This window comes from Gossypium hirsutum, chromosome A11 (genome assembly GCF_007990345.1).
Source record: "Gossypium hirsutum isolate 1008001.06 chromosome A11, Gossypium_hirsutum_v2.1, whole genome shotgun sequence".
NCBI lineage: Eukaryota > Viridiplantae > Streptophyta > Magnoliopsida > Malvales > Malvaceae > Gossypium > Gossypium hirsutum.
The window spans coordinates 123,094,776-123,119,830 of NC_053434.1; the positions used below are offsets into that span (position 1 = coordinate 123,094,776).

General features: G+C 33.7%; 2 protein-coding genes, 1 non-coding gene and 1 pseudogene across 8 annotated transcripts; 3 read left to right on the forward strand and 1 right to left on the reverse strand.

Moving 5' to 3' along the window:
• Positions 1–522: 522 nt before the first annotated feature.
• LOC107936788 (probable UDP-N-acetylglucosamine--peptide N-acetylglucosaminyltransferase SPINDLY) lies at positions 523–8,982 on the reverse strand. 2 transcript variants are annotated; one of them, XM_016869555.2, is made up of 18 exons: positions 8,666–8,982; positions 7,763–8,170; positions 7,504–7,665; positions 7,186–7,361; positions 6,992–7,067; positions 6,089–6,217; positions 5,534–5,653; positions 5,380–5,448; positions 5,218–5,299; positions 4,802–4,896; positions 4,649–4,710; positions 4,070–4,268; positions 3,546–3,740; positions 2,783–2,877; positions 2,554–2,689; positions 2,247–2,464; positions 1,934–2,061; positions 523–1,358 (listed from the first exon to the last, which is right to left on the reverse strand). In XM_016869555.2, the coding sequence occupies exons 2-18, from the start codon at positions 8,168–8,170 to the stop codon at positions 928–930; spliced, it is 2,781 nt and encodes a 926-aa protein (XP_016725044.1). In that variant the 5' UTR covers positions 8,666–8,982; the 3' UTR covers positions 523–927. The 2 variants fall into 2 exon arrangements, with proteins under 2 accessions (XP_016725044.1, XP_016725045.1); XM_016869556.2 differs by having other exon boundaries at positions 7,763–8,198.
• A 691-nt stretch (positions 8,983–9,673) lies between these two features.
• On the forward strand, positions 9,674–9,788 carry LOC121210255 (small nucleolar RNA Z266). Its single transcript, XR_005905376.1, has one exon. It is a non-coding gene; the product is annotated as a small nucleolar RNA Z266 (small nucleolar RNA).
• A 2,854-nt stretch (positions 9,789–12,642) lies between these two features.
• LOC107936773 (probable endo-1,3(4)-beta-glucanase ARB_01444) lies at positions 12,643–14,852 on the forward strand (annotated as a pseudogene).
• A 158-nt stretch (positions 14,853–15,010) lies between these two features.
• On the forward strand, positions 15,011–24,633 carry LOC107936781 (ubiquitin). 5 transcript variants are annotated; one of them, XR_005904639.1, is made up of 6 exons: positions 15,012–15,369; positions 15,500–15,602; positions 15,707–15,793; positions 15,904–16,006; positions 23,652–23,772; positions 24,341–24,633. XR_005904639.1 is itself a non-coding variant. In XM_016869537.2 (5 exons), the coding sequence occupies exons 2-5, from the start codon at positions 15,500–15,502 to the stop codon at positions 23,680–23,682; spliced, it is 324 nt and encodes a 107-aa protein (XP_016725026.1). In that variant the 5' UTR covers positions 15,013–15,369; the 3' UTR covers positions 23,683–24,181. The 5 variants fall into 5 exon arrangements, 4 of the variants coding, with proteins under 4 accessions (XP_016725027.1, XP_016725026.1, XP_040936227.1 ...); XM_016869537.2 differs by lacking the exon at positions 24,341–24,633 and having other exon boundaries at positions 15,013–15,369; positions 23,652–24,181; XM_016869539.2 differs by lacking the exon at positions 23,652–23,772 and having other exon boundaries at positions 15,026–15,369.
• Positions 24,634–25,055: the final 422 nt, after the last annotated feature.

A 25,055-nucleotide genomic window follows, 5' to 3' on the forward strand; every position in this document is an offset into this window, starting at 1 on the left:
CAGAATAATTGGATAGAAGTGCTTGGCCAAACTGAGTTCAGGTCATACTCAACCAAAATTTTAAGCCCATTTATTATGCTCAACCCAAAAATGGGCCTAAAATTTTACCCAAGTCTAACTCAAATAAAAATGCTAAAACTCAGACTCAACCTAGCCCGTATTGATTTTTATATTATTTTTTCTAAATATAATACATTAAAAAGATAAAAAAAATTAAAATAAATATTTCCCAACAAACTGAAAACATATTCAGGCCTGGCCGAGCTCAAGCAAAAAAAGCTTACCTAAGGGCCAATCCATTTTCTAAACAGGCTTTATTTTGTTTTGACTAAACCCATTTTTCAAGTATATATTTTTACCCGAACTTTCTCACTTTTCAGACAAATCTTCGAGTCGGAACGAGCGACTCATGCCATGAACAAGTCTACAACTAGACAAAAATTATGATATGGCCAATTCAACCACCGAATTGATCATTTCCCCTAACGATAATCAACAAAAAAATGAACTCCTAAAGAAACATGACAAATCAAATTTGATTGTTTTTGTTGCATTAAAATTTTGAGTTCAAAGGATGGGCATTAATACATCAAAAACTACAAAATATCAAAAAACCAGTAAAAATCAAAAGCCATGCAATGATGCTAAACCAAAAAACTATGACCATCCTCGTAATATACAAACCAAGGCTAAATTTCTAATCGATTTCGATATCGGTAGTAGCTCATAGCATCATCTTTTTTCCCAATCTGCTATTCTTCTGAAACGAGAACACCATAAAATCATAGTTTTACCCAGCTTACACCGGCATTACTTTCTCCCAGAAAATAATACGAATACTAGTTTGTCCCCCACGAAGGTAACGAATTCGTTTCAGGGTTTAGCATACCACCGAAAAGTGCTATATAAGTACCAGAAATTTTGATATCAGCTCGGCTTGCTTGAATTTGTAGTTTGGTTCAACTGATTACCGTTCTCTTCTGAAGTAGTGAGATTCGACATTGGCAATGGGACTTGATTAAATCCGTTACACTTGATTGTACTAGGGAAAGTGTCGCCTGAGACTCTGATCTTTTCCGGGTCGGAGGTTTTAGTAGTTAACTCGTCTGGTATATCTTGTTCTTGTAGTGTTTCCATGTATCGTAAAGATGGGACATCACCCTTGCAGTACCTTCGCCACATGTTCCGATATGTTGCCTCTAAACCGCTGATAAAGTTTTGTCCGTCACAGACAGGTGATTTAGACATAAGGTCTCGAAGACTCGTTCTTAGGTTCTGGAGAGCAGTGATGTCCGACGCTAGTTTTAGTGCTAACTGAACGTATTCGTCTTCATTTCGAGCTATTAGATGTTGTAACCCTACATTGTAAGTACCCGGAATGCTAAATAATTAGCCTATGGTATGAAAAATCATGGTAAAAGTACAATGGAAGCTTCTGTACTAGGAATCGAATTGCATTTTGTTCCCACTACTCAAAAAATGAGCAAAGTAGTCATTTAGATCAAACAGCAAATTCATCTTTTCTATTAAAAATTTCATCCATTTTCGCTGTTAAAAACTTATCTTCGTAAGTCAGCCTCAGATACACATGTATCTGATTATCTGTCAATTACGCCAGTTTTTAACAGTAAAAATGGATGAAATTTTTAACAGAAAAAACCATCTTGCTCTTTGATCTAACATATAAAAACTATTTTACTCATTTTTTGAATAGAAAGAGAAAAATACAATCTGACTCCTATTACAAGACCTCCATGATAAAACAAACATAAAATCATCCTCACAAACATTAAGAGACGCGTCCTACCCAAAATGTTTAAACATCAAAGTGAAAAACCAGTAGAAAAAAATGCAAAGACCAAAGGGGATTAAGAGAAGCCAACGAAAAAACGACATGAATAATAGATTAACAAGTAAATACAAAGTTCCTTACCAACTTTGCTGAGAAGACTGACACCGACATTGTGAGCATGTACTGAACCAGCCATGGTAACGCATGGTACTCCCATGTATAGAGATTCACATGTTGTCGTTGTTCCAGCATACGGAAATGTGTCCAAACTATACATAGAGATATGCAACAAGCATTAGAACTTTTACAAGTAAACTCGACTCATAAAAGCCGATGGGTCAAACATCTAGAGTACATTCAAATATCAAAACTTGGAACTTTTACAAAAAAAAATAAGCATTAAAATCCGAGCAACATAAGAATCTGCAACATGAAGAACATGATAAAAGTTTACCTAATATCCATAAGAGAATAAGCTTGCATATGGTCGTGGTTAAGAAGAATTAGAGGGAGAAGATCGACACGAAGCGATTCTAAACCGAGCTGCTCTAATGTTGATAGAAATTTCTGCCGAACACTGTCACAACAAAATGGCTTGCATTTTACCACGAGACGGGAATTTGGAACAGCACATAATATCCTTGCCCAAACTTGCAATACCTTGGGTGTTATCTGATAAAAGGTCCCAATAATAGGTTTACTACCAACGCCATTAGTAAAAACACAAGTTTTAACTTTTGGTCATGGTTACCAAACAGTACCTTTGCCAGATTATTAAAGCTGCCAAATGTAATAAAACCGTTGGCAAGAGCAGGAGTTGGTGATACAGGTCCAGCCTCAGGTGAAGGAGTATAACAATGGAAACATTCCGGTAATCGAACCAACTCTTCAACATGCCTGCCATTAGGTATGATTATTGACAGTATAGAATCATTTATCGTATGTCATCTAATTGAAAACGGAAATGGCTAAAGTAAAACCAAGACCTACTTCTGCTTTGTATCGGGAGGATCTGCGAATGAATCAGTGATTCGGTAATCAATGGTAGGCAAACCGGTAGTATTGGGATAGCCAATCCAAGTTACCTACAGTAAAAGACATTCAAGAAATCAAAGACAACTCGAAAATTCCTAGTCTATCAAATGAAGCTTACCACAAAAAGCAAAAGATTAAATTCTTCTATTAGTCCCTGTACTTTAATTTAATCAATTTTGGCCCCTTTACTTTCTGAATTTTGAAATTAAATCCGTTAGGTTAAATTCAATTACTAGTCGTCTACCATGTGTACAGTTGTAGATTTGGTCCATATTCTCCAACTGGGTCATTTTAAGTCCCTATACTTTTTTATTTTGAAATTTTAGTCTCAACACAAATTACAATTGTTAATCCATTAGCTGAATTTTTAATATGTGAAAATAATAAGCTAGCATGGCATTACATATATGATAATAAGTTTGGCACATTAGATTCTGGAAATAACATAACTTAATGAATTTGGCATTTATCATGATGAGGAATAAAATTTTAATTTTTGGAAAGTACAAGATTACATCCACAACTTTTACAAAGTACAGGGACTAATAGCAGAACTTAACCAAAGCAAAATCCCCAAAACCGGACATGCAAAAATCAACTCAAGATCCATTCTAAAAGAGTTCTTCTATATACAAAAATTCTTTTTGTGCCATTGATGACAGAAGAAAGTAAAGGAAGAAACAGTTAAAAACCCGAAAATATGGTACCCTAAGCATACCTGGACGGGTGCAGGTCGACATGCCATTGTTCCCAATTTGTTGTTGGCTGTATGACCAGTAAGCTCTACCAAGATGTCAATTTTATCTTCTCTAACCATGCTTGCAACCTTCTTTTCATCAATACCGTATATATCTCTCCATACCCCACCCCTTTTCAAGACTTTTTCTCTAAATCTAATAGTTTTTGCATCGGCCTGCAAAGTCAAAAGAATGTGAGTTCAGAAAGAAAGGTAATGAGTTGTTTTATAATAGCAATAGAACATCGAATCATAGCTCCTAATATTTGGCACGATAATTATCGATGAGGACCACCTAGTGATAATTAAAGAACAAATAGAGAATCACGATTATTTGAAGATAATCACAAACTCTGTTAAGAAAATAATTCCAATGAAAGGCTCCCAACAGATGAACCCGCATCGGGTTCAATCAAGGTGATTACTATCAATACTTGACAAGATAGGGGTAAATTAAACGAAACAGTCTCGATCCTATAGTATCCTTGATGCTGTAGATTTAGTACCTTCACTACCGCAGAATAAACAACCACATGGTAGTTCTGATAGTCATGATAAATAAGAGGGGCTTCAATAAAATAAGACACGGAATGAGTGAAATAATCAGGAGAAATATATCCAATCACTAGAGGTCGTTCCGGATCTGTTGGATTGTCCCATGAATTGTATTGCGAATATAACCTCATAAATCGCCTTCCCCAGTCCCTGTTAAAAAAAATCCAAATTAGACCATAGAATCAAAACAGGAGTATCCATATCTTTTGTTTCGGCATCTGTTTAGAGCATACATCTCAGGGTATTGGAGATATCATCACTACCCTTAAGATCAAATTCTCAAAATAGCTACTGTTTTAATCATCCATTTCTTTTCCAAAATTCTATATCAACTTAAGCCTTTCAAGACAAGTTTTACTTGTCAGGACAAAATTATAACAAGGAAATTTGGGTGATGCAAATCCCTCTGATCGTTCTTAGATGCTCAGACAAATGCCACAAATTATTTGTAATGACTGCCAGATATTAACATGATGCTAATAGAAAATCGACCTCAAATGCAAGTTAGGGTGGTACGAATTCAATTAAACCTGTGAGCGTCAAAAAGTTTATCATCTCCTTCATTTATGTAGTTCATTGCCAACAGTCGGTTCTGCAAAAATAATTTGAAATAACAAAAGAGATCGATCAAAAACAAAAAAAGCAATTACCATTTAATCTGATACACGATTTATGAATGGTACCTGTCCTGCATTACGAGAATCAGGATCTATCTTAAGGCATTGCTCATAAGCTGTAATAGCCATGGATATATTGCCAGCATCTCTGTAAAGAACCCCTGAAGAAAAAGGATATAAAGAATAAACAAAAAATATACATAAAAGAAAAGAGAAATTACACAGGGCTTAGATAAAATTTTAAATTTTTGAGGAGCCCGAAGCTAAAAATTTTATTTTGAAAGGGCTTAGATTATGTAATTAATTTTTAGGAGGGGCCAAAATTAAAAAATTTGCATTCATCCAAATGATTAAAGGACTTAAAATGACTAATTAAGACTTGAGAGGGACTACTAATGATATTTTCCCATTTGGCCAAAGCCGGCCAAATTATCTCCCAACAATATAGATTTGGAGACAACATAAAGATTAAAGGGAAATACCTAAATTATTATATGCTTCGGCATATGTGGGACAGGCAATGATGGCTTTCTCGATCATGCTAGCAGCAGCATCCATTTTACCCTGCCGATAGCAAGCACATAGTCAATCATTGTTCGAGACAAACTTGAGTCTAATAGTTAGATTCATTATCAACATCAAACCTGAACTGTGTAGACAACACCAAGATTATTCAATGACTGAGAGAAGTTCGGTTTGATTGACAAAGCCAACTGCAAGAAGCTATTACAATAAGCAATGAAGACCATGGAAAGAAATAAAGAAAGCTCAAAATATTATACGAGCATCAAATGTTACTTGATAACACTCTACGGCTTTATCAAGGTTGTCTCTATCTTTGTATATTACTCCTAAGTTGTTACAGGCCTCGGCACAATGGGGGTTGAAGTGGAAAGCGAGTTCATAGTAAACAACTGCCTGCACAAACAAAAATTGATAGTTAAATCGCGATATGATAGCATCATTGCAGAACCTACGTATAAAGAATGTTTAAAAAATCTTTTACCATACAAACAGAATTTGAGTTCCTCAAAGAAAATTATGAACTTCTAAGCAAATGCATCTTAAATAATAGTAAAAGTACCATGGAGGCCCTTGTAGTAGGAGTCGGATTGCATTTTACCCTTTTTACACAAAAAATGGGAAAATTAGTCCCTGTAAATTAGATCAAAGAGAAATCTAGTCCTTCTATTAAAAATCCCATCCATATGAATTCGTAACAAAAAGAACCAGTTTCCTCTTTGATCTAACATAAAGGGTCTAATTTGCCCTTTTTTTAGTATAGAGGGAAAAATGCAATATGATTCCTAGTATAGGGGCCACCATGGTGCTTTTAGCTAAATAATAACTTACCATATCAAACTTCAGCATTTCACCATAAGCAACCCCAAGATTATACATTGCATCAGCATAGTGCCAATTATAAGACAAAGCCTTCTTGTAATATGCTACACCCTGGTTAATGTCTCCCTCCAACTTAACCTGAACAGACATATCACTGAATGCAAGATCAGGGACAGAACAACTTATTTCAAAGAACAATCAAGGCGACTTCCACGAACAAGTAAATAAGAGTTGACCAATACATGAAAAAGTTTGTTGATCTAATACAAGTGTTGGTGTTGGTTAAAGAATGAAGGTAATATGATAAAAGATTCCACAAAAAATTATGCATGTCAACCAATTGTATTGTGTCACGAGCAAATAGTACACTAAGGTAATCGAGCTTGTTGATTGTAGAAGGAAATAACAATCACTAGAAGGGCTCTGTTGAAATATTTTAACGTAGAGTCACTCAATTGTTCTGTTACAAATATGTAATGGAGCATCCTCATTCTAAGCTCCATGTACTTTGATGGACTCTACACGTATTTGATGCCTTGATGGTTATAAAGCTGAAAACAAGGCTTTACATACTAAGCTTCCGGCAGACACCTATAACACATGTTGAAGAAAACTACAAAAATGTAGAATATTGAGACTATATATTATGTAACTAAATCTTATCATGTTAAACACCGATCTTCAGCAACCACCAAATGTCTAAATTGAAACCATAGATGATGATAAAGTTAGTAAAATTAATAATTTTATGTAAATTTCATCAATAAAATGCACTGGCCATGCAAAAAGCTAAGTTCTTTCTATAAACGTCCATGCAGGTATAGGACATGTGGATACAAACACGATTCAATTTTCAACAAAATAAGCATCTCATAAACAAATGATACTACAGTAACGAGGGATAGAAAGCACCTTTGTTCCCAAATCTGTCAATGCAATTGCCATATTGTTTTTCGCAATCTCAAAGTTAGGGGACACAGCTAGACATCTGACAATACAATAGTTACGCAAATAGAGCATCAGTAGAGATAAAGGTGCCACTCAAATACACCAACTACAATTGAGGCCCAACGGGCAACCATATTAAGCAACTTAAAGCATATAACCTCTCATAACAGGCAATGGCAGATTCCAAGTCACCACGGTTTTTATAAATGACACCCATGTTGCAATATGCTTCGGCATACATGGGTCTCTCTAGTGCAGCCTTCTCATAGCAACTAAGGGCGGTATCATATTGCATCATCTCAGAATAGACAACACCGAGGTTATAATATGCAGGCTGTATAAATGAGGTATGAGGATATAAATATAAGTTCAACCTAAAAAGGAAGACTATATAACACCACAATATGGGAAAACGGGAATTAGAAAGACCAAGCTACAACAAAGTTTAACATGGAGGATGAGAGAGAATAGCTTACAGCATAGTGCGGATCTATTTTAAGAGCTTCATAATACTTCTGGATTCCCTCATGTGTATTGCCAGCTAGCTTTAAGCTAGTTCCAAGATCAGTTAAAACAATGGCTAAGCATTCTGCAGCTGGTTTGTATGAAGGGTCTGCACTCAGAGCTTTTTGATAAGACTGCACAAATAAACAAGTGAACTTCAATGCATCTACCAAACGAAACACTTATCATTGAGCCAAACAAAATTAATGATTAAAATCCTCAGGAGCATACCTCAGCTGCATCTACCAAACGACCTTCATCTTTGTACAGTATACCACAATGAGTAAGAGCACAAGCATTCTGAGGGTCCAACTTAATGGCTTCTGAAAAGCTCTCAAAAGCCGGCCTTCCCATGTTCTGCATTTGCAGGCATATCCCTTTACCAATGTGAGCTTCAATGTACCCACCATCTTTCTCCAAGACATCGTTATATATAGCAAGAGCATCGGCAAATTTGTTCCGGGACCGAAGAATGTTAGCATAAGAAAGAGAATCTTTCCCTTCTAATGCCTTTTGTGATGGAATCACATCAGCTGTTGAGACACTTGAACCAGGAGAGGACTTTGGTTCTTTTACAAAACCATTTTCTACAACCAGGTCCTTGTCTCTTTCATTTACATCTTTTACAGTCCAGGCCATCTATATAGAACTATATGTTCTCACTTTTCTATACAAATATAATCAAAAACAGAAAAAATTAATCTTCAAAAAAACCAGTAATGTGAGACCTCGACTGACATTGTATATATAATCTTTTAATGCTTACTAAGAATTTGATTAAATCAAACATGTATAACAAGAAATTTGAAGGGAAATATCCATTAAATAAAAACAATTCTTTGCATTAAACAATATCAATTAAATTATAAAAAAAGGACTTTTCAGCTTTTTGATCACTTCAAGAACATAAATTGAAACCCTAGATAAATAAAAAAATAATCCAGGCAACCATTCCCTTTTAGCAAACTGATCAAATCCCATTAAACCTTAAAACCCTAACAAAAAAACTAAAAAAATCCAAACCCCCCTAAAATCCTAAACATTTAACCGAACAATAAACCATTTTCTAATTAAAAAAACAGAACTTTATAAACCCAACAAGCAAAAGAACAAGAACAAAAATTTAACACTTACTTTGAAGCAACCAAACTTCGCCAACTCCAAGCTAAAACTGCATATCTAATGCCATAAACTACTCAAAAGAAAACAGAAAGAAGGGTGTAGGATAAGAGAAAAATGTGGGTGTAGTTTATGAATAATAATGGGTTAGTCGAGTTTAAGGAAAAAAGGGATAAAAAGGGTAAGCTTTAGATTAAGAAAAGGTGTTTCTTCATGGTGTATTCATAAAAGAAAGGGGGAAATAAAAATGGAAGCTTTAATGGCGGGGCACCCTCTCTTTTTCTTCTTTTTTTTTTTCTCAGAAAGAGAAGTGTGGGAAAGTGGCCTTAGGCGTTTGAAAGGGGGTGTTTCGATGTCTACCAAAGAGAACGAGACCCGGATTGGTGTAATAGGTCGGGTCGGGTCGGGTCATGATTCGGTGACTTTCATTCACGTGGATGCGTTATAATGAAGCCCACGTTAAGCTCCCTATAGATCATGGGCTAGCCCATCTTATTAAGTAGCCCTAAATATCGCCCCCAAGAAAATAACAAAAAAAGTCTATAAATACCCTCCTTTTCTTCTCTCACTCGACCGTGGCTGTTCCAAATTACAAATTAGGGTTTTCTTTCCTCGCCGCCTCTGTCCAATGTTCCCTTTTTTTACAAATAAATCGAGCAAAAAATTACAAAATCAAAAGCGCAGCCCCTTAAGATCGCCTTCCTTTTCAAATTCAGTGGAAGCGTTTCGAGTCATAGCTGCGCAATAATAACTGTTTTAGGGTTTTTCTCTTTAGGGTTTTCCTATCGAGATTCTCCCCTTTTTATCCCTCCTGTGTTTTTTTATTCTCGAGGCATTTCTTTCTTTTGGATTTGTTCCCTTTTTTTTCTCAAATTCTGGAATCAGATATGGGCATAAAAAAGATCAAATTCCAATCGAGAATTTTAGATGCTCTCAACTATTTCAGGCGGGAGACAATCTTCGATTGATTTGATTTTTTTGTTTTCGTGATTTTTTTTTGCAAAATTTGTTTCGAAAAAATAGGAATGGCAAGAGTGATGAATCAATTAGATGTGTGAATGGGGTTTGAAAAGTTTTTTTTAATTTCCCATTTTGAACTTAATTTTTTGAGGCATAACAGTTGTCTGACTTGCCATTGTTATCTTCATTTCCACATTTAAAAATAATAAGAACATTTGATTTTAATTTTAAAAAATAAATATTTCAAAATTTAAAATACCCGTTTGATTTTATTTATCTGTATTCAACTATGCTGCTTGGATTTCTAGGTTACTGTAATTTTACATGTTTGCCGCAGTTAAAAAGGATAGATACTTTGTGGTCTTAATCACTATTAAAAATGGAGTTATTTTTTAGTTTTAATTAAATTTTCAGATTTGTGCAAATTAATTTTTATATAATTATTTTAAAATTAAAATGTAATTATTAATTTTGGATTTTTTAATAATTTTAAAAATTATAGTTGTACATAAAACATATATATTTATATTGGTTTGATTTTAACTGAAATTATTTAATATAATTTATTAAATAATAAATAATTGGGTGTGAAAATTTAAGCTAAAAAAATTAATATCTTTATCTCAAAATAATATATAATTGAATTTTAAATAAATATTTAATATTTAATATGTATTTAAGTTAAAATTTAAACCTTTTTGGTACTATGGAACAGTTAACAAAATTATGCATGCAAACAACTGTGGCTTGATATTTCTGCCTATTGTAGTGGTACCAAGGTTGTTGATGAGTCTTGCTAGCAGCCTAGGAGCATCAACTCATCCAATGACACCTGGGCCAAGTTTGCAATGTAGTTTATGAGTAATAATGGGTTAGGCAAGTTTGCAAGGCTGTTGATGAGTCTTGCTAACAGTTCCTAACGTATGTACATGGGATGGTTAATATCAAGAGGACGATATTACAATCGAACTACTAGCGGTGCATTGAGCTCGACAATAAGACTCGAAATATCAACGCTCTTGGCCGGTCGGAGGCCTTACCGGATCTCCCACAATTCTGTTTATACACTATCCATCATCCTAGCCTTGAATATGAAGCCATGCACCTAATCACCATTGGCATCTTGCAATGGACCCCCGGCAGAGGCCAAACACATTGTCACACGTTGTGCCACATTCGTATTCAAAATATAGCACCTAATCGGAGGTCTTTGCCGTTGGATCCACCTTCGACCTTAATGGACTAGAGTAACTAACGCATGACATGCGCGAACAATATAGCATGGATCGAAATAATGGAAAAAATAATAATTTTGTCTCAAATATATATAGGAAACTTAATTTTCCATTATTGTTCAAAGAAGCCACATCGTAATGCTTGAGAAAAAAAGAGAAAAGGAAATACTAGAATACTTATCAATATTCTTACACATGCATACATGACACTACCCCAAATACTTGAGATCTCTTTAATATTCTTACACATGCATACATGACACTACCCCAAATACTTGAGATCTCTTTGTTTGATATACAAGTAAGCCTCAATTAAAATTGGAGTCAAATTTGATCAACGGGATTGGTCAGTGGGATTGATTGTTTGATTAGATTGGTGGAGTTAGAAATCGGGATAGATTGATTGAAGCGGGTATATGATTGAATTGGGCAATTAAATTTATCTTTTAAATATTTTTTGAATTTTTATTATTTATTTAATTGAAGTGGATGAACTAGTTGGATTGATAGGTGGAAATTTATTCTTGTATTTGTGTTTTTTTGTCTAAGTTGAACTCTAAATTTGATAATTATTCTCACATTGAGGCATGTATTTTTCTTTTGTTGAAATTAAGGCTTAAATTTGACAATTGTTACCCCTATACTCGACCCAACTATCAAGTAAGGATATAGAAATACTACATTTGTTGCCAGAGCAAATCATACTCTAATAAGCTTAATTTTTAACAAAGAAAATTTTGAAACATCTTGATTTTGACTAAAATCTATTAAAATTATTAACAAAAATTTGTTACGACACCTAGTTATAAAACAGGACAAAAGTGTCGTTACTGCTTTATAGGTATCGATACCTTTACTTTAAGTATCAATGTCCTTGTCCTAGTATCGATGGTAATTTGAGTTTCGAAGTTCAAGAATAAGAAATATCAAGTTTTTGGGACAATTTGCATGTTTACACCTTCATAGTTATTCTAAAATAACCTAATATTTTCAAATATAAAATCTATCATTAAAGATCGTTATCCAACAACTCTTTTATTGAACACATGATATCTTCTTAACGAACCTTATACATATGCCATTCGTACCAAAGTTACATAATTATCGAAAATTTACGAATAAATCAATTAAAGTACCTGAACAAATAAAGTTTGATAATTGTATTTCAATAATTTTTTACTTGAATTTCTAATTTATTTATATTTCTCATGCTTGTTCGTATATTAATTTTTCATTTTGTATTTCTACTCTATTAACCCAAATTTCTATTAAATGATTTTAAACCAAATCATTTATTGTTTATCAGTTTAATATTAAATAAATTTGATTAGAAATTATTAAAAATACGTGAATTTAAAAATTTATTTAATAAAATATTAACTTTAAAAAAATTAAAATCATATTTTTGTTAAGGTTAAATATTTTATATCAAATTGTAATGGTAAATATGTATCTTTTGAATAATTAAAATATATTTATCATAATAAAAACTTTATATATTATTATATAAAAATAAATCTTATATAATAACATAATTATTAATGCCATTACTTCATACTATAATATAATTAACTTTTGTGGCGCCAACTTTCTAAACAAAAGCCACAATCAAAGGCCAAAACCAAGTGCCCAGCACGCGATAAAATCTCTGTCACTGGCAACAATTAATGTCATCTAAACAGATGACTGAGATAAGTTGCACCATTTTGAAGAACAAGCGTGCTTCACAGGAAGCAACCGGGCATCCAAACGACACATGGGATGTGGAAGCATTCAATGGGACTGGCTAGTGGTCAGTCAAGTGATTAATACCAGTCTTTTCATTTCTCTATATCTCTTGAATCACCAGACCCTTTAAAAAGCCTAAGAAGCCACCCCCTAAGCCACCATCTCCTACCATGTCTCATAACGACCATTTTCTCTTCCCTAAAGTACAATCGTCTGTTCTCTCTGACCCTTCTCTTTTCTTCTCGCGAAATCTCCTCTCATCCCCTCTCCCTACTAACTCTTTCTTCCAAAACTTCACTCTCGAAAATGGTGACTATCCTGAATACATCCACCCTTATCTCATCAAATCAGCCTGCTCTTCCATTTCTATTTCTTACCCATCCATCTTTCACAATCCTCCTTCCATTTACCAGAAGTTCGTTCGTGATTTAACCATCTTTGCTACCGATAAAACCACCTCAGCTTCGGATAAAAGCCATGTTATCACTTCTCACAGTGATCTCAGTGTTACTTTAGATATCCCTTCCTCCAACCTCCGTTTCTTTCTTGTTCGAGGTAGTCCGTTTTTAACCTGTTCTGTAACCCGCAAGACACGGATATCAATCTACAGTGTTCATGCAATTCTCTCGGTTTCTTCCAATAGTTCACTCACCAAGCATACCATTAAGCTGAACAATGGCCAAACTTGGATTATATATGCATCGTCATCCGTCAGTTTGAATCCTAGTGTTTCTTTGATTACTTCTGGTGGGTTTTCGGGTATTCTTCGGATAGTTGTATTGTCCGATTCTGACCCGACATGTGAATCAATCGTCGATCACTTCTCTTATTGCTACCCGACCTCAGGTGTTGCAGTTTTGACCAAATCGTCTTGTGTAGAGTATAAATGGAAAAAGAAAGGATGGGGTGATTTGCTTATGCTTGCACACCCACTTCATCTTGATATTATATGTAAGGACTATTGTAATGTTAAGATTTTAGAGAATTTTAAGTATAAAAGTATTGATGGGGACCTTGTTGGTATTGTTGGTGATTGCTGGATGTTGAAACCACACCAAGTTTCAGTAACTTGGCATTCAATTAAATGGGTTAATGAAGAATCGTATGCTGAGATTGTTACTGCTCTTGCTAAGGACGTTGATTCCTTGGATTCATCGGCTATAACGGCGAAATCATCATATTTTTATGGCAAGTTGATTGCAAGAGCAGCAAGGTTGGCTTTGATTGCTGAAGAAGTGTGCTTTCTTGTTGTGCTTCCAGCTATAAGAAAGTTCTTGAAGAATACAATTGAGCCATGGCTGGATGGTACTTTTAATGGGAACGGTTCTGTATGAATCGAAATGGGGGGGAATTGTTACGAAACAAGGGTCAACGGATTCAGAGGCAGATATCGGGTTTGGAGTTTACAATGACCACAATTGTCATATTGGTTACTTCCTTTATGGGATAGCTGTCTTGACCAAGATTGACTCTACATGGGGAAAGAGGTATAAGCCCCAAGCCTATTCACTTGTGGCTGATTTTATGAACTTAGACAGTCTATCGAATTCGAATTATCCACGAATGAGGTGTTTTGATTTCTACAAGCTCCATTCTTGGGCTGGAGGGTTGACTGAATTTGCAGATGGGAGGTATCAACAAAGCACTAGCGAAGCTGTTAATTCCTATTACTCTGCTGCACTAATGGGGTTAGCCTATGGAGACACGCATCTTGTTGCAACTGGTTCAACACTTGCAGCACTGGAGATTCAAGCAGCAAAAAAATGGTGGCATGTTAAGGAAGGAGATAATCTATATGGAGAAGAATTCACTAGAGAGAACAGAGTTGTAAGTGTTTTGTGGGCCAACAAGAGGGACATTGGTCTTTGGTTTGCCTCTCCTGTCTGTAGAGAACGCAGGCTTGGAATCCAATTGCTACCAATATCGCCAATCAGTGAGGTATTGTTCTCTGACATTGAGTATACCAGACAGCTGGTGAACTGGACATTGCCAGCACTGGGAAGGGAAGGTGTAGGAGACGGATGGAAAGGGTTTGTATATGCCTTGGAAGCAATTTATGACAGTGAGAGTGCTTTGAAGAAGATAAGGAAACTGTCAGGTCATGATAATGGGAATTCACTTGCTAATCTCTTGTGGTGGGTTCATAGCAGAGGTAAATTAACTTGAAATTCAACATGGTGCAGAAGGGAAATGTTACTGGACTCGGGTCTTGCCATTTTCTTTTGTAATTGCTGCTTAATGGTATGTATGATGCTTGCTGAGTATGAAATATCAAATGTCTTCATGTGATGAAATATGCGTCCAAAGGATCTCAAGCATCAAATTAGTGGCTTCCAAATTGAGGCTTTATTTAACAAATAAAAATGATATTGTTTAAAAAAGTATAACAAAAATGACTTGAAAAGAACAGCTTGGGGTGATGCAAATATCCGAAAAATACATATAAAAAAAAACCAAAAAACTAAAAAAACTATAAAAGAAACGAATCCGGCCTCACTACACAGTTAATGGTGAAAGCCTTCTAACTAGCTGTTGAAACTAAAAAACATAATGGTAACTAAATGCAATAAATGAAACGGCGGAAAACCCCGATCATTTCAAACGGCTGGATACCATTAAAGCTCCTGAGTTGTCATTTCAATATCCAATCCCTTCTGACGATGGCAGTTTCCAAGGGTTTAATTTTCTTGCTATCTTCTTTTGAAATCATTTCTCCCAAACATTTCCTCAGTCTGGGTTTCTTGGCCATCTTCTCTCCGATTCTAATGTGTGGCGATTCAGTTCTTCCCCTATCATGTATGAGTTCCTTCCTCTGGCTAATGCGTCTTTTGCTAGTCTATGTGCTTGCGAATTTTCTGATCTTTGAGTGTGCTGAAAGATGATCTCTTGAAAACAAGTTTTTTTGTTCTGGATCTATTGAAAAAAGATGCAGATATTCGTGAAAACCCTAACCGGAAAGACCATAACTCTCGAGGTCGAGAGCAGCGACACCATCGATAATGTCAAAACCAAGATCCAAGACAAAGAAGGTAAGTTTCACACATTGCCTGTTCGTTCCCAAATGTTTCATTTTTTTTCTTAAAAATCACAAATTAGTCTTTCTAATTAAGTTCTAACTTTGATGAACTAACAGGAATTCCCCCGGACCAACAACGTTTAATTTTTGCTGGTAAACAACTTGAAGATGGCCGTACATTGGCTGATTACAACATTCAAAAAGGTTTCTCTATTGGAATTTTTTTTTATAATTCTAGTAAATTTTTTGTTCTTTTATATTTGATTACAATGTTTTAACTGGACTTTTGTCCTTTTTTTTTTGTGTGTGTGTAGAATCAACGCTTCATCTTGTTTTCAGGTTGAGAGGTGGAATTATTGAGCCTTCTTTAATGGCTTTGGCTCGTAAATTCAACCAAGACAAAATGATTTGCCGCAAGTAAGCCCCCTTTTTATTTTCTTTAATGGATTTGGCTAGTAAATATCGGAATTACTTGATCATATGAATACGGCATGAATACACAGATGTTTATGAATGTACTAATTGTTAAGAAAGCTGGCAATATCAAGCACAGCTTGATTATTGGACACTGACACTGAAAATAGTAACTAAAGTAGGAATATGACACGAATGCACTAATTGTTAAGGGAATCTGACTTGCCATTGTTATCTCCGGATTCTTGACTCACAAATTCATGGAACATTAAAATTTTTTAATAATATTTCAAGTCAGTATTTTTTATTTTCATTTTGTTTTAACAAAATGAAAAAAAATAAACATATTCCTACAGATGAATAATTTTGCTCAGGGGAAAGAAATTTAAAACGTGATGAAAAAAATCGTGTAACTTCAATTTAGTTCAGATGAATAAGTTTAGGATTACCTGCAATATACAAACACTCTCAACGATCAGACCAGACTGATATGAAATCTTTATGTATCAAGGGTCAGTCTTGTTTACTTCCTCCTTTCCTTCTGCCTCTATGATTTCGATCAAGTCTATTGTGAATTTTAGTTATATGTTTTGCCTTAAGTTGAAGATCATCAGAAGTACGTAGCTTCTTTTCCTTCGAGACTGCAAGATTGTGGAGAATTATTTTCTCCAAAGATACAAGTGATGTCAAAGCACGTTTCAGGAAAACTTGATCATTATATGGAGAAGGGAAAAAATTTTGTAGCAGTCGAGAATAGGGGGTCCATTCAACCTGTTTGAAACATTAAAATGTTTGAAGTATTAAAATAGGAAAGACAAAAAAAAACGAAATTCATTTGAAAAAGTTAATTAAATTATTAGAAAGAAGAAAATGACTTCACTTACTCTATTTAGACTTAAATTATTGAAATACTCTTCAAATTCAGAAGTATTAAGGTGTTTTTTGTGCTTCTTGGATGACTTGAACAGCCTTTCATGCCATCCAACCAGCAAAGTAAAGTCATTGGAATGATTTTTCTTGTCTTCAACTATGACAATTTCATTTATTTCTTTATTGTCGAGATGAAGCAACCAAGATGCAAGCTCTGACAAGTGCTCCAATATAAACACCTACAATAAAGAAAAATAAAATGTTAATCCACATGAAATAAAGAGAAATTACTAAACAAAGAAAACTACAGATATAACTTCTATCTTCACCGTCACAAAATGAAAATTGCCATAGAAACAATTGGAAGTGCATTTGTTGACGTTCTGGAGGCAACGGTGTAGACTTGCGAGCATGGCTGTACCCTATGTATAACTGTCAATTTTATTAATATTCTTCAAAAATGTTAGATAAATTAGAGACACTGTTTTAGTTGCACTAAGGAGTACTACAGACCCTATGATGTAGAGCACTGTAGCTCGAACATACTGGTCAAGTTGCTGCCCTTTGAGGACATAATTTTCATTCAAGTGCCCGTAGTTGTCCTTCAGCCAAGTGAGACAAATTCTATTTTTTGGCTTTTCTGTTGTTTTTTATGGTTTTAGTTACTTGTCTGTGCCAAAACACTGTATATACAAGTCTCTTACATTTACTTTTTTCTCATTTACTATAACCGGCTACCCATCTATCGGAAGGCCAGTGATTCTTAAAACGTCTTCTAAACCTATAAAAAGCTTAATTTTTTGATCCCTACTAAATTTAAAGCATTTTTCCTCTCGGTTATATTTATCTGCCACTACGTGAATAAGTGATTTGAAATGACTTGAGGGCCTTGAGAGCTTGATTAAATTTTCGAAGCCCGTTTCTTGCAATATCAGCTTTGTAGCTGGGTGAAAATTGAAATGTTTTGGCAACAGATTTTTAGTACTATCGATAAGAGTATAAGCATGTCTACAAAACAACCAAAGTGCATGTGAGCATCAAGTCATCAACAAGATTAAAAAAAAAAGAAACAAGTCAAAAGTGCAAAGCTTACTCTCCATCTATTTTTCAATTGATGAGTATCGGTAACTGAAAAGGTTGTTATATATAACTTGTTAGTAGTGTTAAAAAAAGTATAATATTTAATCCAAAAAATATTGAGCAAAATATTGGTTTGAATGTATCACAACGCATTTATATGCACATGATTTATAAATTGAATACATAACAATTTCAATATAAATGACATACGAACTTTCTCACATTTCAATAATTATCGATTAATCAACATATTAGTACAACATTTAATTATCAAAGTAACAACTCCTAAACATCATAAGTTACAGCATTAGCACATCAAATTTCAGCTCTCAGATATGATAAATTGCAGCATTTAATTATCTCAATTTTTAACTTTCAAACCTCATAATTTGCAGCATTTAAATGCCTCAATTTTTCGCATTCGGGCAACATAAAATACAATATCTAACACTCTAAATTTTTAGCTTTTAGACATTAAAAATTGTAGCAAAACACCACAGGAAGAAAAGGAAATAATTCACTAACACTTATTATATCAAGTAAATAGTGTTTGCAATTGTGGCATTTCCAGCGAGCTTAAAACATCTCTAAATAAAGAAATTAAATGTTGAAGATTCAACATTCGGACAGTAGTCCAAATTGGCATTTAACCTCCAATAATTTTTTTTTAATTCAACCCGTAGGAGTCCACATTTTCAACAAATTTAAAAATTTTAAATTCAGTCATTTCATTATTGAAAATTAGTATTCACACAATTGTTAACGACAGTTAACATTTTATCACTTAATTTTTTTCTTCATACCGAACAGTCACAGTTTGATAATATAATTTACAATTTTAGCTATTAACGAGTTTTTTTAGTCTATTTAAAATAAAATAGGAGATCATATGAATTTTTTTTTTTAGATTTATTGGATTTGTTGCTAAAATATTGGTATTAAGCCTGGAACTCTCGGCAAATGGCCAGTGACCCAAGGAAATGAAGTTTTCATATGATCTCTTATTTTATTTTAGATAGACAAAAAAAACTCGTTAATAGCTAAAATTGTAAGTTATATTATCAAACTGTGGCTTTTCGGTATGAAGAAAGAAATTAAGTGATAAAATGTTAATTGTCGTTAACAGTTGTGTGAATGCTCATTTTCAAGTATGAAATGGCTGAATTTAAAATGTTTAAATTTGTTGAAAATGTGGACTGCTACGAGTTGAATTAAAGGAAAATTATTGGAGGTTAAATGTCAATTTTGGCTACTGTCCGAATGCTGGATCTTCAACATTTAATTTCTCTGTTTTAAGCTCGCTGGAAATGTTACAATTGCAAATACTATTTACTTGATATAATAAGTGTTAGTGAGTTATTTACTTTTCTTCCTTCGGTGTTTTGCTGCAATTTTTAATGTTGGAAATTTGGAGTATTAGATGTTGTATTTTATATTGCTCGAATGCGAAAAATTGAGGCATTTATATGCTGCAAATTATGAGGTTCGAAAGTTAAAAATTGAGGTAATTAAATGCTGTAATTTATCATGTTTGAAATTTGAGGTGCTAATGCTGTAACCTATGATGTCTATGAGTTGTTACTTTGATGATTAAATGTTGTACTAATGTGTTGATTAATCGATGATTATTGAAATGTGAGAATTTTCATATGTTATATTTATATTGTTATGTATTCAAATTATGAATCATGTGCATATAAATGCGTTGTGATGTATTCAAACCAATGTTTTGCTCAATGTTTTTTGGATTAAAATATTATACTTTTTTTTAACATTACTAACAAGTTATATATAACAACATTTTCAGTTGTCGATACTCGCCAATTGAAAAATAGATGGAGGGGTAAGTTTTGCACTTTTGACTTTTTTTTTTAATCTTGTTGATGAGTTGATGCTCACCTGCACTTTGGTTGTTTTGCAGACATGCTTATACTCTTGTCCATAGTGTTGAAAATCTGTCGCCCAAACATTTCAGTTTTTACCCAGCTGAGATTGCAAGGAGCGGGCTTCGAAAATTTAATCAAGCTCTCAAGGTCCTCAAGTCATTTCAAACCACTTATTCAAATTTAATAGTTTGAATTTAGTAGGGATCAGAAAATTAGGCTTTTTTTAGGTTTAGGAAACGTTCTAAGGATCACTGGCCTTCTGATAGATGGTTAGCCAACTATAGTAAATGAGAAAGAAGTAAATGTAAGAGACTTGTGTATATAGTGTTTTAGCACAGACAAGTGCCTAAAACCATCAAAAACAGCAGAAAAGTTAAAAAGTGGAATTTGTCTCACTTGGTTGAAGGACAACTACGGGCACTTGAATGAAAATTATGTCCTCGAAAGGCAGCAACTTGACCAATATGTTCGAGCTACAATGCTCTACATCATAGGGTCTGTAGTATTCCCTAGTGCGGCTAAAACAGTGTCTCCAATTTATCTAAAATTTTTGAAGAATATTGATAAAATTGGAAGTTATGTATGGGGTGCAGTCATGCTCGCAAGTTTGCACCGCTGTCGCCAGAACGTCAACAAATGCACTTCTAATTGTTTTTATGGCAATTTTCATTTTGTGACGGTGAAGATAGAAGTTATATTTATAGTTTTTCTTTATTTCATGTGGATTAACATTTTATTTTTCTTTGTTGTAAGTGTTTATATTGGAGCTTGCATCTTGGTTGCTTCATTTCGACAATAAAGAAGTAAATGAAATTGTCATAGCTGAAGACAAGGAAAATTGTCCCAATGACTTTCCTTTGCTGGTTGGGTGGCATGAAAGGCTGTTCAAGTCATCCAAGAAGCACAAAAAATACCTTAATACTTCTGAATTTGAGGAGTATTTCAATAATTTAAGCCTAAATAGAGTAAGTGAAGTCATTTTCTTCTTTCTAATAATTTAATTAACTTCTTCAAATGAATTTCGTTTTTTTTGTCTTTCCTATTTCAATGTTTCAAACAGGTTGAGTGGACCCCCTATTCTCGACTGCCACAAAATTTCTTCCCTTCTCCATATAATGATCAAGTTTTCCTGGAGCGTGCTTTAACATCACTTGTATCTTTAGAGAAAATAGTTCTCCATAATCTTGCGGTCTCAAAGGAAAAGAAGCTACGTGCTTCTGATGATCTTCAACTTAAGGCGAAACATATAACTAAAATTTACAATAGATTTGATTGAAGTCATAGAGGCAGAAGTAGGCAAAACTGACCCTTGGTACATAAAGATCTTATATCAGTCTGGTCTGATTGTTGGGAGTGTTTGTATATTGCAGGTAATCCTAAACTTATTCATCTGAACTAAATTGAAGTTGCACGATTTTTTTCATCACATGTTTTAAATTTCTTTCCCCTGAGCAGAATTATTCATCTGTACGAATCACCACGTATGTTTGTTTTTTTTCATTTTGTTAAAACAAAATGAAAATAAGAAATAAAAGATGCTGATTTGGAATATTATTAAAAAGTTTTAATGTTCCATGATTTTCATCTCCACATTTTTTATTTTATTTATTTGTATTCAGCTATGCTGCTTGGATTTTTAGGTTACTGTAATTTTATATGTTTGTTGGAGTTAAAAAGGATTATGAAATAAGACTCAAATATATGACACTACCTATGCACACGAGCACCCTAGAATACTTATGTACTAATTCTTCCACATGACACTACCTCAAATACTTTACATCTCTTTGTTTGATAAACGCATGAGCCCTGATTAAAATTGGAGTCAAATAAGATCAAATCCAGTGTTGCTTTTATTAGATTAGATTGGTTGGTCGGACTTTATTGTTTGATCAGATTGAGAATTGTCTTGGGTATTGGTTTGAAGATAGCCATTAGATTAGTGGATTTATGAATTGGCATAGACCGATGAGTTGAATTTAGATTAGTGGATTTATGAATTGGCATAGACCGATGAGTTGAATCGGATAAATTTCACTCTTGTAAAACAAATAAAATCAATCATGCCCTTATTAAAAAAATAAAAAAAAGGGCTTAAATAACTATCAAGTTTAGGGTACAAATATGAGAATTGTATCACCTTTGTACTTGACCGAACTGCCAGGTCAATATATAGAAATACCACATTTGTTGCTAAAGCTACCATAATCATATTCTAATAAGCTTGACCTTTTATTGTGAATATATATATATTTTTGAATGTGATGACTGGGCTTTTATTTAATAAAATAAAAATAAATCCCAAAATTTTCTTTTGGGCTCAGGTCCATTTTGAAAACACACAAACGAAAAAAAAATGGGCAGCCATTTAACACTTTTAAAATGCCCGGTCTTGAAAGGAAAAAAAAATATAATAATTACTGCAGAAGCTAAAAATTGAAAAAAGGAAACCTAATTTACTATTCCCAGTCACAGCCTGGCCTGCATTAAACTAAAGTAACCGTTCACATCAATAGCCATGCCTGTTTCCAAGATAGCTTTTCTTTAAGATCTCCATGTACTTGCTATATTTGACTCTTCATTTTTTAAAGACTTAAAAAATTTATTTATTTTTTGTGGCGTTAAATTAAATGACGTCACGAAATTTATTTATGTTAGTATTTTTTTTACTTTTGAACTTTCTTACCTTTTTTTTGTCTTTATTTATCAAGGGAGACTCGAAAACAGTTTTTTTAGGCCTTTTTTACTTTGGCTCTAATAGAAAAATAGGTAATTTTTTTAAGTTTTCTTATATTTTAAAAAATTTTAGTATTTTCTTGATATTTATACAGGTGATGTTATTCTACACGATTCTATTAAAAAATTAAATTTTTATGGTTCCTGTTAACGTGGTAAGTTGGTACCGTTATTTAATTTAGCTTCACTAATTTTTATTGTAAATTTTAGATAATTTTGATGTTTAATTAAAAAAATAACTTATTTTGAAACATAAATAAAATTAAAAGGTTATTTCCATAAAAAAGGGCCAAAAACCTAATAAGATCGGGACGGGGAGCTTGCTTAACAGCCAGTTGTTAACCATTACAACCCTTCCCATCAACAACAGCAAAAGTGTCCGGGGAACGTTTACTATCAGAATTACACCATTTACTGAAACTCAATTTCCATTACTTTCCTCGGAAATTCAAAAGAGCTTCTCTCTTCCTTTTTCAAAGTTTCTTCCCAAAACCCTCCTGAAGCACACCCAGCGTTTTAACTTCTCAAGAATCCATCCATCGCCGATCCTCAGACAGAGCTTCCTCCACTCCAGCAGTAAACAACGACCGCAGATAAGTTGTTTCACCCCTCTGTAAACCCTCTTTTGCAAGAATGTGAGCAAGGTTTTCCTCTCTGGGCGCAAATCGAAAATCACAGGATTCGAAACCCCTCCTCAGATGCTTTGAATCATTTATGAAAACTTCAATTTCTAACCTGTAAAACGACAATAAATTTGAAATAGACAAACATAAAAGAAATAATAAAAGGAAACCTATCCCTATCCCGAGTCACATCTTAACAGCCTGGCCACCGTTTAATTTTCCCCTCTTTTCAAGCCATGCTAATTTTCTCTATTTAAGCAGCAGAGAGGCTCAGAAAATGGTTATAAATGAACAGAATGAAATTCTAGCTTCTCTATACTTCATCTTTTTCTCTAAAGTTCTCTTCTTCTTCCTATTTCTCCCTTATTTTCCTATCTTTTGTGTGTTACATATCATCCAAACCCCATTATTCGACTAAGGTTTTTGATTCACTATTCTTCTCGTAAAATGTAGGTCTCTTTACAGGGAACTTTGCGGAACTTAGCGGTTGGTCTTTGAAATATTTCGACGAAGGTCAATCATTGTTTCTGCTCCAATGACTTTAGCCCTTTTCTTCACCACAATGGAGCAGAAGGTGATGATTGACCTTCCTCGAGGCATTTCTTTCTTTTGGATTTGTTCTTTTTTTTTTCTCAAAATTCTGGAATCAGATAAGGGTAGAAAAAGATCAAATTCCAATCGATAATTTTAGATGCTCTCAACTATTTCAGGCGGGAGACAATCTTCGATTGATTTAATTTTTACTTTTTTTTGTGAATTTTTCTTGAAAAAATTGTTGGGAAAAATGGGAATGGCAATAGTGATGAATAAATTAGATGTAACTGATCTGGCTGGAAGGAATACAGTGGTTCGCATAACGGGGTTTAGAGCTAATATGCTGAACTAAAATACCAAGTTTTCTTTGCTTGACAAAAGCTGTTATTTTTAGCCAGGAAATGAACTGTTCGATGGATGAGTATTATAATGAAAGTTTACATTGTGTCTATTTGAAGCAGTGGAAGTTGAATTGTTTATAATTGTTTTACTATGCAAATGTTCTTGTTAATTGTTCCTTATTTTTAACCTTCAAATCATTCTAGTGGTTTTTTAATTTATTTTTTTGTCTCTGAAAAATATTTCCATTACATTTTCAACAATGGCAGATGCATCCAACTATGATCAGCTCTGTCAGCTGGCAAATGGGGAGTTGAAACACCTATTCCTGTAGTTTCTTTGACATAGTCTTTATCAAAGTGCTTTTAGCTAACAATGTACTAGGTATTATATGGCACCAGACATTAGTGTGTTTCTAATACGGGTATGTTCAAATATTAAATTTTTTATATATATATTTAATGGATCTTTGAAGAGTTATGTCTCTATTTTAATATCTTATTACACTTGTGTTAAATTATATGTCGAATATTTTAAGATAAACAACAGGTGGAATTGAACATTTGGCCATAACAAATTTGTGGTTAAAGATTCATTTGGTGTGGTTTTTTATTTTTGTTATTTCATGGTGCTTGTTATTCAAAGGTGTGGTCTTGAATCACTCATATTGAGTAGTGCTTTGAGTTTTTTTTTAGTTCTCTTGCCTACTTCCAGGTAGGGGTGTTCATTCGGTTAACCAACCGGTTAACCGACCCGAAATTACTATAACTGAATTAACCGACCTTCCAAAAATTTTAACCGTTAACCGAACCGAAATTTTTTCGGTTAATAAGGTCGGTTAACCAAATTAACCGAAAATTATGTATTTTTTATTTTTGGTTAAAAATTACCCGAATTACCCGAATTAACCGAATTATCGAAAAATACTCGAATTTTTTTTGTTTTTTATTTTTAAAATTTAAAAAATTTATAAATTATTAAAGT